We start from the raw sequence: 19,627 nt of genomic DNA on the forward strand, positions 1-19,627 counted from the left end.
CAGCCCTCTCCATAGTTCAGGCTGGTTTTCTCGTAGGAACAAGAAAAATGTAATGAATAAGTAACATAGAAGCCAATGCAGTCAGAGGCTGAGTGGAGCAAGTGCCCTGTAGAGAGAAATCACTTTGGCAGCTTTGGAGAAGGATTTGGGGGTTTTTTAATCAGATTTGAAATAACCAGTGGGTTGTAGCAAGAGGAGAAAGTAGATAGGTTTGGTGAAAGACAAAAGGTGAGCTTTTGCTGGCATGTTTGTCATTCCTGTTGGTCTAGAGGATGCTAAAAGTACAGTATAGATATAACATCTATTGTACAGACAGCAGGCCCTGCTTTCAGGTCTCCAGTTCATGTCTAGGAATGCAGTATGACCTGCATGCTAATGAAATCAATCCTAACATGAGTTAGAAAAAGAAGGGTATTAAGCAACCCTAACTCCACCTTTGATATTTTGTGTTTTATTCTGTTTCCTCTCTTTGCTTTCAGCTGACCAGCCCCTCACAGAGTGTGTTTGCACTTAAAAAAACTGGGCATCGGGGCTGATTTGGAAGCCCAGCAATGGTGCACGAACTGGAAGGGACCTCAAATCCTGAGCCTCAGAGCAGCTGGGATCAAGGGACAGTGCACATGGTGTAAGGGGAGATGCATAGTAAACGCAAAAAGCAGCCTTTGTGATTTTAGTCTGCCAAACCAGACAGGAGGAAGCAGGGCCAGGCAGCTTTCCACCCACCTCTCCCCTCATGCCTCTTGCACACGCGCATGCTGTGGGGCCAGGGAGCTGATTTCTTGTAGTTCCAGTGTGTTGTCTCCTTGGGTACAGTTGTACTATGTCCTCTTCCCCAAGATAACAGCATAACACAATCAGGTTTTAAATATTAATACGGAGATCACAGGAGTGTAGCTTGGAAGCACCAAATCACTGAGAATTGAGAAGTCTAATCTGTCCTTTTGAAAGCTGTCCAATTTCTTTTTTATTTACAGCATTTGAACCATTTCACAAATTGGAAAGCAACCATCCAGCCATTTCGCAGGCAGATTATGATATGTTTAAGAGTCCAAGGCATTTATCCGAATGCAATTGGCCATCGTGCTAACATCTACATTGGAGATATTACACACACAGATGAACAGAGACTATTTGAAGGTGATAGTTTTCTCTTATTAAAGTTGTGTTTGCAGCTTGCCACTGAAGAAATGTTTCAGGTAGTGGTATAAGCTGACTGCCTTTGGCCCTCAGAAGGGCTCGTCGCATTGATTGGATAGATCAGAAAATGCTAGGGCGTGAATAATCATTTTATGACTCCTGCACTTGCTTCCATTCATCACAAGTGCAGAGGTGGAGAACTGCTGGAGAAGGACCGGCTCCATCTGGCACTGCCTCTGCAGAGCGCATACAAGTTCTTCAATTAAAGATGCAGAAGTGCAGGCAAAAGGCAGGAAACACATGTTAGATGAAGCTACATCCCTTGCCAGACAGGCAGGAAAAATTGTTTTTCCCTCTTAGCAGCTACACATGTGCTTGTTCTGCACAGAAACTAAAAGGTATGTTTCAGCTTGCATGAATAAAACATATACGTCGCTTAATTAAAAGGTAAAAACACCAAACCTGGCAATCGCAGCCTCCAGTAAGTCTCTTGAAGCTGTAAGCATAGTGCTCACGTGTCTGCACTCTAAAATGGTCTGAATGAAAAACTGACAGCACCTGTTATTGAAATCAAAAGTGATTCCTCTAACAATGGGATACTAAGGAATTCCTACCGGGCTTCTCTATAATAGAGTTTGAAGGATTCAGGTTGGAAGACAGTGCATAAGATCTGCACCACTGGCTCTGATGGATGTGAATCACGCCAGGGGACAGAGATTGTTTAGGAGGTTAGAAGTTCGCTCCATACATTCAGTAATAATATGCAGCTGGTGTGCCCTTAAAAAGGATTGTATGCTTTTTTCCCCCCTTGTGTGAAATAACATGTGGATTGAAAAAAAATAGTAGTCAGATTTCATATGTTCAAATCCAGAAATTCAAAATAACTGCAACCACATCTGAGAGTATTTTTGAGAACTAGAGTGATTTGAAGCTAGACTGCCTAAAAATAGCTCTTGAACTGAACTCTCAAACCTATTAGATTAGTTCATTTATAATAAATCCTGATCTACTGTCTATTAGATCAGCTCTTCTGTAATCTTTTCCTGTTTACCAGGCCTCCTATGGGCATAGTTCATCTGCATTTCTAAAAGCACTACAGCATGATGTTGAAATAAAAATACTCAATTTTTGTCTTGCGCACGGTAGTCCAGTTAAATTTCTGCCTGAACATTCACAATCAGTTGCAAAGTCTGGAAAGAGCAATATGGTATACTAATGCCCTTGTTGGATGGGTGCCGAAGGGTATGAGAGGTTCACAAAAGTGGATTTGGCAGAGGTCCTGGGTAGGAAAACAGAGCTAAGACTTTAGGAACTGTCTTCTGATAGAAGACGACCATCGTGAAGACGAACAGCCGATGCTCATGTGCTGTACCACTTAATTTCCTGGTATTGCTAGATATGCTGATGTGCTGTAACCCCATGCCAATGACAGTTAAAACATTGTCTGATGTCTCTGAAGTTAGACATTTTAAAAAGGATCTAGTAATTTTTTGGAGAAGAATAGGTCAGAGAGGAAAAGAAGAAAAGAAGAAAGTAGCTTCTTTTATTCAAATGACAACTAAATTGGGGACCTGACACTAAGAGCTCTTGGAAGCCAGAAAAAGCATTAAGTACTCACACACACACACAAAAAAAAAAGCCCCACAAAAGCATAAAAACTGATATTTCACCAAAAACTAGCCAGGCTGCTGTTTGCGTTCCAATTTTTTCAGGCAAAACCTGGTAGTTTGCAATAATAGTTAGAATGTGTTTGAACAAAACAACCTTTCCGTAGCAACCTGGCACGTGTAATAAACAGTTGGTCATTGTCAGACACGTAAAGTTTTGATTCAAAAGGGTTTTGGTAGACATTTTTTGCCTGTTGGAAATTGGTCCCATGTGGTGGCTGCTTTGAGTGTATTAATTGTCTTGCTGAGACTTGTGGCGCAGTGAGAAAGGAAGAGTTGGGGCAGATTGACTGGACTTGAGCCTGTTGCGATGATTTTGCACACTTCAGCTCTCATTCTTTGTTGCTTAATGTTAAATGCTCAAACTGAGATTCAGAGGAAAAAAACAGCGTGTTAAGTGATTCCAGCTTGAAGTGCATTGAAACAGCTAAGTTTGCACCATGTCTTGGAGCACAGCTGTAGGTTTCCCCCTAGTACAGGGAACTCAGCATCTGGCCCAATATCCATTGCAGCATCTGCCCAGGCCCAGCAGAATAGTCACATGTGGGCAGAGTAGCCTTGGGCACAAAAACTGATCCCCTACTGGAAGAAGTAGAAACAAAAAGTCCAGAGAGGGTTTTTCCATTTGGCAGCAGCCCACAAGGGAATGGACCTTTCTTCTCTGAGATGCAGCATCCTCCTCTGCTATTTCAGACGTTAGGTAAGAGGGAGGAAAAAGAAGAGCTATGTATCTATGTATCATGCTTTATATGACTTTTTTGGGGAACAGGACTACATGCAGTTGTGTTGTTGAAGACAATGTGCCTTGTTGAACACTCTGGGGCCATTGTATATCTAATCTTTTCTTCCCACCAATGGTTTTTGTGAGCTTTTTGTCAGTCTCAGTCAATAAAGCTCCAACAACAAAAACCACAACCCCAAACCCTCCAAAAGCAGTGTGTGAACTTTTATGTTCACACACAATTCTGGCTCAGCTTCCCAAAATGCATGTGTGAGCACAAGGGAGAGCTGTTCAGGTGTTTGATGTGAGGCCTGCTTGGCCTTCACCTGCAGTAAAAATAAATCATAGTTTCTTTCAAACACGTGGAAGGAGCTTTACATAATTTAGGGGCTAATCTCACCTTGTTGGTTCTCTGGCCTGCAGCTCCTGGGTGGCACTGGCATGTGGCTTTTGGTCTTCCAGCAGACATCCAACACGAGATGGTTTTGCAGGGTGATGTCTTTTGCCGCATGGACTCGGTATAATGTTGCAATCCACCAGTGTGTCAATGACTGGGTTGATGGATACCTGCTTATGCAGCTCTTAGGGATGGTACTGGGTGTGCAAGGCTCAACCTAGGTGCTCCTTGACTTCAGTCATCCTTTTCTGTCACCTTACAGGGAGTTCGGTGAATAGCCATCTGAAAAAAAGGCAAAAGAAAATGGGAATATATTTATTTTCAAATAATATTTTTTTCCTAGGGAGTTTCAGAAAGCATTGTAAAATGCGTTTGAAAATGCCTGTAGAAAAATTAATTCCTATGAGATGCATTTATGTGACAGGGAAGAGAAAAACAGCTGTGATATAATCCTCCAACTCTATTAGGTTTGGGGTTTTTTGTGCTGCTTCTTTCAAGATGTGCCTAAACCTTCTTATTTGCTATGTAAATACAACTCACACCATCTTTCAGTAGAAGAAGAAATGATAAAAGGGGATGCTGTAAGCAAAGGATGTGGTTGCCAAATATGAAAAGGGCAAAACTAGCAGAGAGGGGGAGGGACCTTCAGGTTTTTTGGTTCTTGCAGCCTTTCAGAAACCAGCAATGTTTCATTTGTCTTAGCGTAGCAGTGACGTGCATAAATAATTGTGAACACAGCCTGGATGTGCTCAAGAGGGCACTTGGATTGCTGTATCCTCCCAAAGATGTTGAACCCCTCGGATTCGTTGTACCTCAGTTGCTCGAGCATTGCACCAGCTGCAGCACAGGGAGCACGCATGGGCTCTTGGCCACCGTCGCCCCCACATGTCTGCTTGAGCATCAGGCTTGGGAACACAAAACTTGCCAGCGAGTGAAGTCATAGAATGCTTTAGGTTGGAAGGGACCTTTACATGTCATCTAGCCCAACCCCCCTGCCATGAGCAGGGACAGCTTTAACTAGATCAGGTTGCTCAGAGCCCCAGCCAACCTCACCTTGAATGTTTCCAGGGATGGGGCCTCTACCACCTCTCTGGGCAACCTGTTCCAGTGCTTGACCACCCTCATTGTAAAAAATTTCTTTCTTATGTTTAGTCTAAATCTATTCTTCTTTAGTTTAAATCCATTATTCCTTGTCCTGTCGCAGCAGGCCTTGCTAAAAAGATTCTCCCCATCTTTCCTATAGGCCCCCTTTAAGTACTGAAAGGCCGCCATAAGGTCTCCCCACAGCCTTCTCTTCTCTAGGCTGAACAATCCCAACTCCCTCAGCCTGTCCTCACAGGAGAGGTGCTCCAGCCGTCGGATCATTGTTGTGGCCCTCCTCTGGACCCGCTCCAGCAGGTCCATGTCCTTCTTGTGCTGAGGGCTGCAGAGCTGGATGCAGTACTCCAGGTGAGGTCTCACCAGAGCAGAGTAGAGGGGCAGAATCACCTCCCTTGACCCTCCTTCTCCGCAGGGCTGCCCCCAATCCCTTCATCCCACAGCCTGTATTGATATCAGGGGTTTCCCTGTCCCAGGTGCAGGACCTTGCATTTCGCCTTGTTGAACCTCATGAGGTTCACACAGGCCCACCTCTCCAGTTTGTCCAAGTCCCTTAGGATGACATCTCATCCTTCTGGCGTGTCAACCACACCACTCAGCTTGGTTTGCTTGGACCTTGCATGCAAAACTGGGACTGCGGCCTTCTCCTTCCGATTACATGAGTGAACACTGGTTCATGGCATGTAGCCGTCAGGCTAAACCTTTGGATTGCAACCCCTGGGGAAGAGCTTGATGGGCGTCTTCTGTCATATGTTACCTAGCAAAAGCCAGTGAACCTCACCCAGGAAATCCTGTCTGCAATTTCTGCTCGAGGGACACCCAGTTATCTTCATTCATGGGACAGAAAACACGTGACATCTCTTAAAAATTATTTTCAGTTATTGAGTACAGCGGGTCATAAGCTGGATACTTAGGTGCCAGAAGAAAAAGATGAGAGAAAAGATAGCTGGTAGTGATCGCAAATAGGCTTGTTCGCAATCAGAGCTGCTTTTGTGGTAGGAAACCTAGTCCGAGTCATCTGGAAAAACAGTCTCCCATGTCTGGGAGTTCCAGGAAGGGGTGAGTAGAGCAGAAGGTAAGATGACCCGTGTGCTGGATTTTCGCGGTGGCAGATACAAAGTGCTGGTCTTAGGCCAGTTGTATACTTGTCATGTTATAGAATCATAGAATAGAATCATAGAATTGTTTAGGTTGGAAAAGACCTTTAAGATCATCCAGTCCAACCATTAACCTAACATTACGAAGTCCACACTAAACCAACTAAGGGTAGACTAGACTAAACCATGTCCCGAAGTGCCACGTCTACCCGTTTTTTGGAACACCTCCAGGGATGGTGACTCCACTACCTTTCTGGGAAGCCTGTTCCAATGCTTGACCACCCTTTCCATAAAGAAATTTTTCCTAATATCCAACCTAAACCTCCCCTGGCGCAGCTTGAGCCCATTTCCTCTCGTCCTATCGCTAACTACTTGGGAGAAGAGACCAACACCCACCTCACTACAACCTCCTTTCAGGTAGTTGTAGAGAGCGATAACGTCTCCCCTCAGCCTCCCCTTCTCTAAGCTAAACAATCCCAGTTCCCTCAGCCGCTCCTCATAAGGCCTGTTCTCTAGACCCTTCACCAGCCTTGTTGCCCTTCTCTGGACATGCTCCAGCACCTCAATGTCTTTCTTGTTTTGAGGGCCCCAAAACTGGACACAGTATTCCAGGTGCGGCCTCACCAGCGCTGAGTACAGGGGACATTCACCTCCCTGCTCCTGCTGGCCACACTATTCCTGATACAAGCCAGGATGCTGTTGGCCTTCTTGGCCACCTGGGCACACTGCTGGCTCATGTTCAGCTGGCTGTCAAACAGCACCCCAGGTCCTTTTCCACCGGGCAGCTTTCCAGCCACTCTTCCCCAAGCCTGTAGCGTTGCATGGGGTTGTTGTGAGCCAAGTGCAGGACCCGACACTTGGCCTTGTTGAACCTCATACAGTTGGCCTCGGCCCATCGATCCAGCCTGTCCAGGTCCCTCTGCAGGGCCATCCTACCCTTCAGCAGATCGACACTCCCACCCAACTTGGTGTCATCTGCAAACTTACTGAGGGTGCACTCAATCCCCTCATCCAGATCATCGATAAAGATATTAAACAAGGGTGGCCCCAAAACAAAGGCCAGGATGTTAGGCCAGGAAAGGGGAAAAAAAAAGGAAATGGGTGGGGGGTGGCAGAAGGAAACACAGACAGACCCTTATTTATCTAAGATTTTTCCCTATGAGCAAATCCCTCCCATGATTTTACTTCCACCAAGCAAAATTCGTCCTCCAGAGGCCTGAGCTCTGTGTAAAGCTTGGAAAATAAAAGACAGATAACTAACTAGAAAGAAGCTAACAGTTTCTTTTTCTTGCTAGTCAGTGTGCCAGGAGTAGAGAGGGGCTGCTCTGGGAGTTGCAATTACTCCCCTGTGGACACTGGAAGTGTTTTGTTTGGGTTTTTTTCATAGCTGGAGCTCTAGTCTGAACAAAACTGATGGCAAAACTTAGTCTTCTGCTATTAGTGCCAGCTCTCTAGATAGAGGGGGGGGGGGGAAGTATCACTTTGGGGTGTTTCTGGGGAAGAAATATTTCCACAGATGCAGTTTGCTTTCTTGGGAGCGCTGTGAAAATACCTATCCCAGCGCTGTGCTTCGCAGAATCAAAGTCTGCAAAGTCTAATGAATGTTTTGGATTTGAAGCCTAGAAGTAAAAACTGAGACTTGCCTAAAAGCTGTCTTTAAACTCTGGATATGGCAACACATGGTAAAAAAAAGTAGTAAAAGTAAAATAATCAAGATTATACATTTCTAGTTGTAATAGTGTTGATGATTTTTAAAGGTTACTGCTTGCCTATGAGTAAAGATTGTATTATGAAGTATTATCTGAAGAATCCTTCTGTTAAAGCAATGCTGCAATGCTGCTTTTCCCTGAGTTAAAAATTCACAGTTTATTGGCAGCCTGAGTTAATCTGGAGGTTTGATCTCTGTTCTGTGCTGTAGGATTTAGGTAATTTTGCACAGGTTGCCATCTCCTCGTGGTTTTCCTTGGATTTGAGAATCATTTATATGTAAATGATCCTGATCTCTTGTTCTTTCCCTTCTTACCAATTAACTTTGTTTTAAAGGACACAGCTGTGTGAGCAAAATCAGCAAGCAGTGCTGCCTGGGGCCAGTGAAACTGGGTGCTGTTAGCATGGTGATCATGTTCACTGGAGCTCATTATCAAATTGACTCATTGAATAATCAGACCTTTGAACTGAGTTCAGTGGTATCCCATCCATCTCACTCCGTTAGGCCACTTCAAGGCAGCTCTTTTATGTCTTCTTATAATTTGTCCTATGTAAATGGCGGAGGTGTTTATTTTTAAAAGCAGCAAGAAAGCCTGGTTAAACAAGAAAAAAGTTGGAAGAACAAGCCCTCAAAGAGATTTTGACACTAGCGCCAAGGGGTTTATGAAAGATGAAACAACTCTTTTTTTTTATGGCTAAAGGAAAATGCCATTAAGTCCCTTGTGCCTAGCTGCTACAGTAAACTTGCCAGACCTATTCCAAAAACAACACGCCGCAAGATATTCAGTGATTGTCAATGAAAACTAGGCTCAAAAATGCAGCACCCCTGTGTGTGGATCAAGGGGAGCTCCTGGGTGCTCAGTATTTGTTTCTATATATGCTTGCAAAAGACTGTAAGAATGATTTTACGGGGGGTTTGCTAGTTTTGGCTTTGAAACTGCATCTGGTATATCTACTCAGTACCTCTGCACCTGTAGTGCACAGCGTAGGTAATTTTGCAAATGGAAAATAACTTGTTATTGCATGGGTAAATGCAAAAATTTCTGCAGGTTGTTATCTATCAGGCTAATCGTTATTATGAAGAAATAAAATATGTACTCATGGCAAGACCTGCTGTAGTAAAACCAGATAATATTTGCTGAAGATCTCTACAAATTTTAATCCTCCCTGTTAACGTCAGTTAACAATCATTGGTTGGTGATCAAGCACAGCTTTGAGCAGAAACTAGAAGAAATCGGTTAATGTCTGCAGGATTTTGCATTGTATTTTTTGGAGTTCATTCAAACCCAGGACTCAGTGGAAGCGAGGTGGCACGAGAAGGCTGGAAAATCTGACTAGTGAGCTCGAGGGACCTGATTTCAGATCAGTGTCCTGGTGCTCAGGTGGTTTAGTGCCTGTTGCGCTATTGCTCGCCTTTTTGGAGGCTGGGGTAGAAATTGCACTATTGCTCGCCTTTTTGGAGGCTGGGGTAGAAAGTAATCCTGTTTTCCAAGGGATGGTAGAGCTGGGATTTTTAAACTGAATGTTTTCGTGAAAAATACTGATCCCTCAGAAAATTATGTTTATGATGCTGCTGAGTTTTACAGTTTGAGGAGAGGGTGTCTCAGGCTTTGAGTAAAATTACCTAAAACCAGAGCGAGCGTGTGCTTCAGCTGCCCTGTTATTGATTAGTCTGGGACAAGAGAATTGCTCACAGCACCATCGGCTTAAATTACTTAAATAACTACAAAAAAAACCTTTCAGAATAGAAAAACTCGTATTTTAAAATACAGGCAGACATCTCTATGCTTGAAATAGGTTGACTTGAATGAACTCCAGTGACAACAATATCATTATACATTAATAACTAATTTTGCACGAATAGTGAGCGTGGTCTGCTTCAGTGGACCTAGAAGAGAGGACAGTCTCCGCTCTCAGGAGTGTACAGGCTGAGCCTGCTCACACAGCTAGATAGTTAAGAGGCTGCTCCTCGGGGCGATAGGGCAATTCTCACTAATTTTAATTCCTGGCTAGGCTGGAGTTCACACATGGCTGTCTTTAATGTAGAAACTCCAATTCGTGTTGCTGGACATGGAACAACTGTGACTGTTAAGCCTTGCATTCATGCCCGTGTGCACTGCTGTTTTGGGGATGGATTTGTGGTGTGGGGTTTTTTTTATTACACCATGGAAAATGTTTTTCTGTCCAAACCAGCTGGGTCTTCAGCAACACTAAAAAATTAAAAGCACTTCTGTGCTAGGTGTTCCCTAAAAGATGGAAAATAAGATTTTTACATTAAAATGCCAGGAAGAAAAATGGTGAGGGCATAAAGTTCTGCTTTATTTCATCAGATGCTAGTGCTTTTGGAAAATCGGTTGTGCTCCAGTGGTCATTACCCCCCTGTGTGCTTCTCTCACTGTGTGCTCCAGCTTCTTTCTGAAAGGTGGCTATGCAGCAAGCCTTGCATTAGCTGTAGCTCCAGCTACACCCCACAGGCCACTGCAGTCGGCAGAGGGGACATCCTCGGGACCTAGGCTTAAGTCCCTTTTTTTCTTCCTCTCTTTAATCAGCTCTGCCTTTGTTTCAGGATCAGGAGTATCGACATCAGGGGCTCTGGGCCCAGGGAGCACCACTGCCAGCACCACGCCACGGGTGGCCACCAGCAGCACAGGCCGCCCCACCACCACCTCGGCCTCGGGCAGGAGGAACAGGAGCACCAGCACGCCGTCGCCCATGGCTGATGTCCCTGACGAAATGACCACGCACCTCCCACCCGCCTCCTCCCAGCTGCCGCCGGCCGGCACGGAGAGCTGTGACCCCATGGAAGCCCGCGATATTATGTGGTCTCGGACTCGGCAGGGCCAGGTGGCAAAGCAGCCGTGTCCCATGGGCTCAATAGGTGAGGCAAGGGGTGGGAGGACACCGCAAGCCGTCTCCGTTTCCCCATAGGATGTTGTGAGTGTGCAATCAGATTACTCACAGGCCCCTGTGACACACGTGCTTTCATCAGTGGAGCACGCTGATGCCTTCTGTCAGGTCTACATTGCCTTGGTGAGGTATGGCAAGCAGCTGGCTGGGGCCAAAGGCTCAATATGCTGAGCACGTTGTACAGGACCTTCAGCATCCCAAGCTCCAGACAAAGGAGAGTGCAAGCTAACGACCTTTGTGGGGTTGAGCTTGGTGTGCTATAAGAGCCCTTGCCTCCAGAAGTTATGTACGATGTGCCTGTTATCCCTGGTCTTGCCTGTATTTGTAGCCCCTGGGCTCATTGACTGATGTGTTGATGGCCGAATGCTTTCCATGTTTGGGGATGGGGTAGGGGAAATCAACAAAACTTACATTTTGAAGCTCTGTGCTGCACTGTTTGCATTTCAAAGGCCATGGCCAGCATTTTGGAGCATAGGTATTCCCAGATCGGACTCCTGAACCAGCGTGAGTGATTTTTCAAACTGCAGCCAGCATCCAGTGTGATCAGCAGAGAAAGCAGCGGGGAAAACAAAGCCAAATCGTTCAAAATGGTTTACTGTTTATTGGATTTTGCTCCTTTTCTTCTACTCTTCCCCCCAGTTGTTTTCTTCCAAAAGGTTGCTTTTGGAAATTTTCTGTCCAAATTAAAACACGGTTGAATGAAGAATGGGTTTTAGCATATGGTTCAGTTTTCTGTATTTTAACAAATTAGGTTTTCCAAAAGTTTTTTTTTTTTTTGAGCTAGTCTTGGTGTCCGGCTCCAGGAACTCGCTTGCCAAGAAGAAATCAGAAAGTGGAGGAAATTGCCTGAAAATAAGGGCTGGAGGGATCTGGCTTGCAGAGGAGACTCTCTGTTAATTCTCCACTCCATTGCCCTGGAGAGCCATTCACACCTGTGTATACAAATACTGACCCTGTCTTGAATTTGGTGAGGTCAGACTGATAAAATATACATTAAAGTATGAGGGGCATGGAAAGACGTCAGTGGTGAGAATAGGTCAAGAACATTTTTGCTGTCTTTCCCAGCCCCACTTGGTAAAAATAATGAAAAAAGTATCATGTGGTTCCCAGAGAGGGGAAAGGATGGTCTGAATTGAAGCTGTGAAAAAGGAAAGAAAAGATAAAAAAGGAAAATGAAGGCTGGATGCAGGGAGCCCTTTTCTAAGCACAAGAGCTAAGGACTGGATGAAAATAGCTAAGGAAAAAAACAGTAACCCAACTTGTTGATAGGGGATGGCAATAAGCCTTTCCCATCTCTAATTTCAGTGATTCATGTGACTTGTTAAAAGCTGTGGTATATTAGCAGTGGGCCTCTTCCAACTCCCTTTGAAGACATGAGCAAACTCTCACTGGTTTTAATCGGCACTACCATCAGACCTAGCCTGTAATTCACTCCTCTGCTGAAAAGTTCGGCTCTGCAGGGCAGAGCACTTTACAGGATGCAGAGTCTTTAATCTACGTATACTGGCTTTCTTGCTTTTTAAAGATTTTTAACTGCAGCAGTTTGGATGCATTTCTCTTTGTCTGGAAGGGCCTGAGGCGCTTTGCTGCCTTTTGCAGCAGGGATCTGGGCAGCCCTTGCCAAACAAAACTCTCCTCTAAAGTCCCTCTCAAACGGCTGGGGGTGGACAGTAAGGCCCAGCATTACGTCTTGGCATTTGTAGCATTTAAACTTTTGTGTGTTTCCACCCAAATGATTTAACGATGATTCAGAGCAGTAAAATCTTCATAAAGCAGCAAGGAAGTCAAGGCACAGGGTCTGGTCCCAGGGTGCCAGCAGTGGGGCAGAGCACTCAAGGTGCTGGCTCAGCATTTGAGATCCAGTTTTGATTTCTCTGTCCCTAGCAGCTTTCCTGCCTGGCCTAAGGCAAAGACCTCTGTCCATAGTCTTCATTTGGTGAAATGGAGATAATATCCCTGCACTACCTCATGGGTTTTTTATGTCTCAGGGCCCCTAAGCACTAAGATGATGGAGACTAGGACACTGAGATGACTCAGAAGTGTCCTACCAAGGTCCTGAGAACTAATAAGCTCCATCATTGTGAAATGAAGCCTGTGACATGGGGTCCTGGGGGCAAAATTCAACCAATAACACTGAACACAGTGGCTTTCCTTTTCCAGGCGTTGCAACTTTCCGGTGTCTTGCGCCAGATGGGATCTGGGAGCCCCAAGGACCTGATCTCAGCAACTGCTCTTCTCCCTGGATCAACCACATCACTCAGAAGGTAAAACCCTTCCTGTGTGTTGACCACACCAAGTCTGTGCACTGGCCTTCCTGAACTCCCTGGTTGTTTTCACAACAGGGAACCCAAAGTGACCAACAGTCACACATCAAGCATGAGCCATGGAATTGCAAGGAGAAAGACAGACTATAAAAATCTGATGGAAATTAAGGCAAAGACAGTGAGGGAAAGGCAAAGGAGAGGGACTGGAGAGTGGAATTAAAGTGAATGGCAGTTACTGTTTGTGGCAAGAAAAAGCAGAAGAGGGAGGAAGAGGTGGGTGGACATATGGAAAATACCAACTTATTGCAAAAGGAAACTTTCCCTTTCATGCATCCCCAAGGATTTTCTCGTGCCACGTAAGCACAGGATAAACCCCATACTTGAGAAATCTTTACCAAAGAAAAGGAGGCTCAATATGAAATGTTTGCATTGCGCTTCTGACTTTCTGTTTTTAACTTCTGCCCAAATTGTAAAAGAACTGATGGAATAGAAAACAATGCCGCAGTAATGCATATCTTTTGACTCTTAAGTCCCTTGATGAATGTTTTGTAGCACTTCATCATTTATCAGTGTTAAAAGTGCATTAACATGTGACAATAGAAGTTCAAGACAAGCAGAGCTTATTTGGTAGCAATATGTTGAACGTTTCTGTTATTAATGCACAGTGGTGCTTTCAGCTGATTTCATTACAAACAGAGACCAGATGTGTGTTTACGCCACAGAGTCTGTGGGCTGAATCCTTATTATAGCAATTTGTGGGGATTTATTCGTTCCTTTAGCCAGAGCAAGCGAGTCTCAGCATTGCATAGCAGCACTGCACTCCCAGAGAGCCAGAGCGCGCTGGTGAACGAGATAGGGTGACCCTGCAGCGAGACTCGTTGGCTTTCTTCTCCCTGTTCCCCATCTTACCTGAGGCTCAATAACCTGCAAATCACTAGCACATATGCCCCTGATCATCCCTATCTCACTTCATCTGTATTTATACCTGTCCCTCGCCAAAGACAAGGGAAGACATCAATTAACATGGGGCTGCTGTGACATGGCGCAGCCATTACAAAGTCCTTGGTCCTTCTGTCCCACACAGGAGGGTGGGCAGCTCTCCTGCCATACGCTCAGCGAGCTGATTAATAAAGACTGCCTTTGCTGGCATTAGCAGCTGTGCAGCTCTTGTTTTATGACCCATGTACTTATCCTGGAGGGGTTAGTATTACTTATTCTAGCCATAATTCACCCAGGCAGCTGGGAGACCTCTTGCTGCTCAGTGAAGATGGCTAGGCCGTTAGCCATTAGCAGAGGGAAATAATAGCCTGCACTGATGAAATCTGCATCAAGGTTAGACTTATTTTATTTGAAACCCCAGTTATAATTTGTGTAACAAATGAGACCCATTTAATTTGTTACGTGCTTTCAAAGCAGGCTAAAATTGAAGAGCCAGGTTTTCAGAAATGCCCAGCAGGTTACAATTGGGACTGGATTATTTTTTTTTTTTTTTGTTATTATTATTCTTCTGGAGGAATTTAGTTATGTTCAGCTTTGGGAACCTTCCACCAATCAGTGGAAAGACTAGGGGGATCTGCCAAGTTACTCTGGATCTAAACTTTTGATGCCTGAGCAGGAATCCCCTGGGATCTTGGGATATGTGGCCCAACCTCTATGGAGAGCTGCTACAAAACATCAAGACCTTCCAGGAGTGACTTTTGAGGGGAAAACCCTGCCAGGCTTGCCTAGCGGCTTGTGTTGGAGTTTACATTCAGTAGGATCCTTACAGCAAACACAGTTTTAAATTACTTATGAAATAACCGATAGCCACTTAGTGTCCCTGCCCAAGCAAGAGGCTTGGAAATCATCACTGCGCTTAGAGATGGAGACTGATTTATCCATAAATCAGGCACTGGTTTCTCACATCCCTGCCGTGGATGGGACACTTCTCTGCCTGAAGCTTGCAGATTTGCTCCAGCACCTCTCTGAAGCTGAAAAAGAAGCCTTTCTGCTCTAAACCAAGCCAGCTCCTCTTCTTGCTGCTGTGGGGGCAGCTAGAGGAAGCAGTAAGCCAGCCATGCCACGAGGACAGGGTGTGGTTGCACCCTGCAGCTCAGCTCTCCTGTGTCCCCAGCACTCGGGTCCTCCTTGGCGACCCATCCCACAGCATGCACAACTGCAGCACAGCTTATAAAATGGGTAGAAATGCTTCTTTGGCAGCCGAGGTTCATACCTGCTCAGTGTGTCTTCGTTCCTAATCTGCTTTGTCTCCCCAAAATCCCCTCTTCTGTCAACTGCTGGGTCCAAGCTGCTCAGGAAGAAGGGTGATGGGTCCCCTGGAGGGATTTCAGCCAAGACAGCGAGGATGGTAGGGAAATGCTGTTCTTGCTTTCATGTCTCTGTAGTGACATAAGGATTATTAGTTATTTCTTTTCTTTCTCCTGCTGTGCTCAGACCGTACATTGGGTGGTTGCCTGCTTGCATCATGGTATTAGGTTTTACAACCCTCTATTAGCTTCCATTAGAATTACTGTGCTTGATGGAAGATCAGAACAAATGTCCGCTTTCAGCAATTCATTGGCCTCCTGACATTTACTTTAACTTTATTGTTGGTGCCTACCATGCCCTCATAACATAGCTGGAGAATAAACTTGCCAGTGCGATTGAATTATGCACTGCTACCTGGGTTATTTCTAGAGTCAAGCAATAAAAGGAAGCAAAAAGGTCAGCTTTGGATACATTGCATTGTCCTGATCATGAGGTCATACATTCAGTCTCAGCCCGTTTGTTTTACCTCTTGCTTTCATCAGTACCGTCCTTGGCGCAGTGTGTGACTTGCCTGAAAATATATTTTCCTCGCCGCAGCTTTCAGTTGTGGGTGCTTCCTGGAAGGAGAGGCACTGCTACACTCGGCTTCAAGCCTCTGAAAGAGAGGAGGCCTTTTTTATAGAATAGAAAGCATTGTATCCTTCATGAATGCATGAAAAGCCTCAAACTGTAAATCTAAAATACGTCACCAATGTTCATATTGTCCTCCTGAACAGCCTAGATGATATAGTCACAAAGAGCAGATAAACCATAGGGTTCAAAGTACCTTCATCAGGCCTTGTAGGTCTGCTTGCATGTGTCTGACAGAGGGAGTGGGGTTTTGTGGAGGATATCACCACATCATCATGTCTAGGCCCGAGGGTGACGTTGCAGTCCTGATGACACCATGATGAAATCCTCCATCCAGGTTGCTTTTCACTGTCTGTTTTCAGAGTGCCATCATGTACTGGATGGAGCAGGTGCCACAGTTGGTGGATTATTAAAGGGACATTAAATGCAGTTTAAGGTGTTTGAGTGCCATAGTTTCAAAACCATTTTTTCGGTGTTCTTCAGCTCTGCTGTACTGTATGGGGAGCAGTGATCCATCTGTCTGTTGGATAACCAGCATTTATAACATTAGTTATATCCTTAGGTAGAACTAGAACTCAATCTGGTCACTGTTGTAAGAGATAATAAAAAATGTTTTTACAAATACATTAACAAAAAGAGAGAGACAAGAAGAATCTCCATCCTTTACTGGATGTGGGGGGGAACCAAGGATGAGGAAAAGGCTGGGGTGCTTAATGCCTTCTTTACCTCAGTCTTTAACAGTCAGATCAGTTATCCCCAGGGGATTCAGCCCCCTGAGCTGGAAGACAGGGACGGAATGCAGAATAAACCCCACCATAATACAGGAGGAAGCAGTTAACGAACTGCTACGCCACCTGGACACTCACAAGTCTGTGGGGCCGGATGGGATCCAACCGAGAGTATTGAGGGAGGTGGCGGAGGACCTTGCCAAGCCACTCTCCATCATCTATCAGCAGTCCTGGTTAACAGGGGAGGTCCCTGATGACTGGAGGCTTGCCAGTGTGACACCCATCTACAAGGAGGACCGGAAGGAGGATCCAGGGAACTACAGACCTGTCAGCCTGACCTCGGTGCCAGGGAAGATTATGGAGCGATTCATCTTGAGTGCGTTCAACAGGCATGTGCAGGTCAACCAGGGGAACCCTGCCAGCATGAGTTCATGAAAGGCAGGTCCTGCTTGACCAACCTGATCTCCTTTTATGACCTGGTGACCTGCCTGGTGGATGAGGGAAAGGCTGTGGACATCATCTACCTGGACTTTAGTAAAGCCTTTGACACCGTCTCCCACAGCATTCTCCTTGGGAAGCTGGCAGCTCATGGCTTGGACGGGCGTACTCTTCGCTGGGTAAAAAACTGGTTGGGTAGCCGAGCCCAGACAGTAGGGGTGAATGGAGTTAAGTCCAGCTGGTGACCTGTCACGAGCAGCGTTCCCCAGGGCTCAGTTTTGGGGCCAGTCTTGTTTATATCTTTATCAATGATCTGGATGAGGGGATTGAGTGCACCCTCAGTAAGTTTGCAGATGACACCAAGTTGGGTGGGAGTGCCGATCTGCTGAAGGGTAGGATGGCCCTGCAGAGGGACCTGGACAGGCTGGATCGATGGGCCGAGGCCAACTGTATGAGGTTCAACAAGGCCAAGTGTCGGGTCCTGCACTTGGCTCACAACAACCCCATGCAACGCTACAGGCTTGGGGAAGAGTGGCTGGAAAGCTGCCCGGTGGAAAAGGACCTGGGGGTGCTGTTTGACAGCCGTCTGAACATGAGCCAGCAGTGTGCCCAGGTGGCCAAGAAGGCCAACAGCATCCTGGCTTGTATCAGGAATAGTGTGGCCAGCAGGAGCAGGGAGGTGAATGTCCCCCTGTACTCAGCGCTGGTGAGGCCGCACCTGGAATACTGTGTCCAGTTTTGGGCCCCTCAATACAAGAAGGACATTGAGATGCTGGAGCATGTCCAGAGAAGGGCAATGAAGCTGGTGAAGGATTTGGAGAACAAGCCTTATGAGGAGCAGCTGAGGGAACTGGGATTGTTTAGCCTAGAGAAGGGGAGGCTGAGGGGAGACCTTATAGCTCTCTACAACTACCTGAAAGGAGGTTGTAGTGAGGTGGGTGTTGGTCTCTTCTCCCATGTAGTTAGCGATAGGACAAGAGGAAATGGGCTCAAGCTGCGCCAGGGGAGGTTTAGGTTGGATATTAGGAAAAAATTTCTTTATGGAAAGGGTGGTCAAGCATTGGAACAGGCTTCCCAGAGAGGTGGTGGAGTCACCATCCCTGGAAGTGTTCAAAAAATGGGTAGATGTGGCACTTGGGGACATGGTTTATTCTAGTCTACCCTTGATTGGTTTAGTGTGGACTTGGTAGTGTAGGTTAATGGTTGGACTGGATGATCTTAAAGGTCTTTTCTAACCTAAACAATTCTATGATGTAATGATTCTAGGTATCATCTGATAAAAGAAAGAAGTAAAGTTGAATGGAATGGGATGTTTGTCTTGCAGAAAAAAAGAGGATGGTAGATATGCTCTGACTGTTTTTTGTGAATGCACACATGTATAATGAAACCTCTGCCAGGGAAAGAAAATGGCCATGAAGGCTTTGCAGTGTCAGAAGTTAGCCCACACCCCTGTTTCAGCCTTGCTACCTTACTGCTGGCAGCTGTTGATGCCTGATGAAACCTGTCAGATATTTGTCCCTCCAGAAAATAGCATTGACTCTATGGCCTTTCCAGCTGACAGGTCCATCTGTATGTCACCATTTTTAAAAATCCTGGTTCAATCTTTCATACCATCTTTTTATTTTTTATATCAGTCAGCCTCAGGCTGCAGGAGAATATTTTTGCCCTTGTGACCACTGGTGTTTCAGCACATTCACTTTCTTCCCAGCATCTTTCTTATTTCTTCTGAGTTTTCTTCCCTAAATACTTCTTTTCTGCAATTTCTCTCATTTTTATTCTACTGTCCTCTTCTGCAGTTGGTTCCCTCTGAGAAAGTAGGGCTGAAACAGCAAGTGACATTGCAGGAGGGTCATTGTTCGTCTTTCCAGACAGCACTCCCTGCTTCTGTTCCTTGGCATATATGAAACAGGCAGGAATATATGCCCTCTCCAACAACTATTATTTCACAGTCTTTTCAGTCATAAGAATATGCGAGATAGTGGTACAAACTTGGAAAATATTAGCAAAATGTTGCACAGTGTGTTTTCAGGTATGCCAATACTCATTTGTAAATCTGGCCAGAATCCTGCCAGTATGCTCAAATGGAAGAGAGGAGCAATGTTTTTGACAGAGTGAGTAAACTATATTTTGTGTGTTGGCATTTTTGGGAGGAAACATTTTTTCTCCTTCAAATTAGCGTTCCAAGAGTAGATTTAATCAATTTGTAAAAGGCAAAAAAAAAAAAAATCACCCAAAACAACCAGAAACCCAATTTGGTTTCAACAGAATGTTTTCTTTTATCCCAGAATCCCTTTTGGTTTTTAAATTTAATTTTTTCATGATCAAGGTAAAAAAATTTTAAAAAATTAGTCTAAAATCAGAGAGAGAAGTATTACTTTTAATTCCCTCTATTATTCTTGAGCCCCCCAGTAGAAAGCTCAGTTACTTGCACATTTTTTCCCTACTTCTTGCTTGCCTCTCAATGACAGCCTGACCCTTGAATCATAGAATCATAAAATCATAGAATTGTTTAGGTTGGAAAAGACCTTTTACGCTGAAAAAGACCTTTGAAGAACCTCCAAGGATTGTTCCTGTGTTCTTGTGTGACTA

General features: G+C 45.1%; 1 protein-coding gene across 17 annotated transcripts in view; it reads left to right on the forward strand.

The window, feature by feature from the left end:
* The window catches only part of ADGRL3 (adhesion G protein-coupled receptor L3), a 286,653-nt gene that overhangs the window by 172,119 nt on the left and 94,907 nt on the right, over positions 1-19,627 (forward strand). For 9 of the 17 annotated variants that reach the window (XM_075709711.1, XM_075709712.1, XM_075709714.1 and 6 more), the window contains 2 exons: positions 10,397-10,702; positions 12,892-12,995. In XM_075709711.1, the coding sequence (XP_075565826.1) occupies positions 10,397-10,702; positions 12,892-12,995 (410 nt within the window). The remainder of the gene's footprint in view (positions 1-10,396; positions 10,703-12,891; positions 12,996-19,627) is intronic. The other 8 variants (XM_075709709.1, XM_075709713.1, XM_075709710.1 and 5 more) reach the window with 1 other exon arrangement.

Source organism: Pelecanus crispus, chromosome 4 (assembly GCF_030463565.1).
Source record: "Pelecanus crispus isolate bPelCri1 chromosome 4, bPelCri1.pri, whole genome shotgun sequence".
Classification (NCBI taxonomy): Eukaryota; Metazoa; Chordata; class Aves; order Pelecaniformes; family Pelecanidae; genus Pelecanus; species Pelecanus crispus.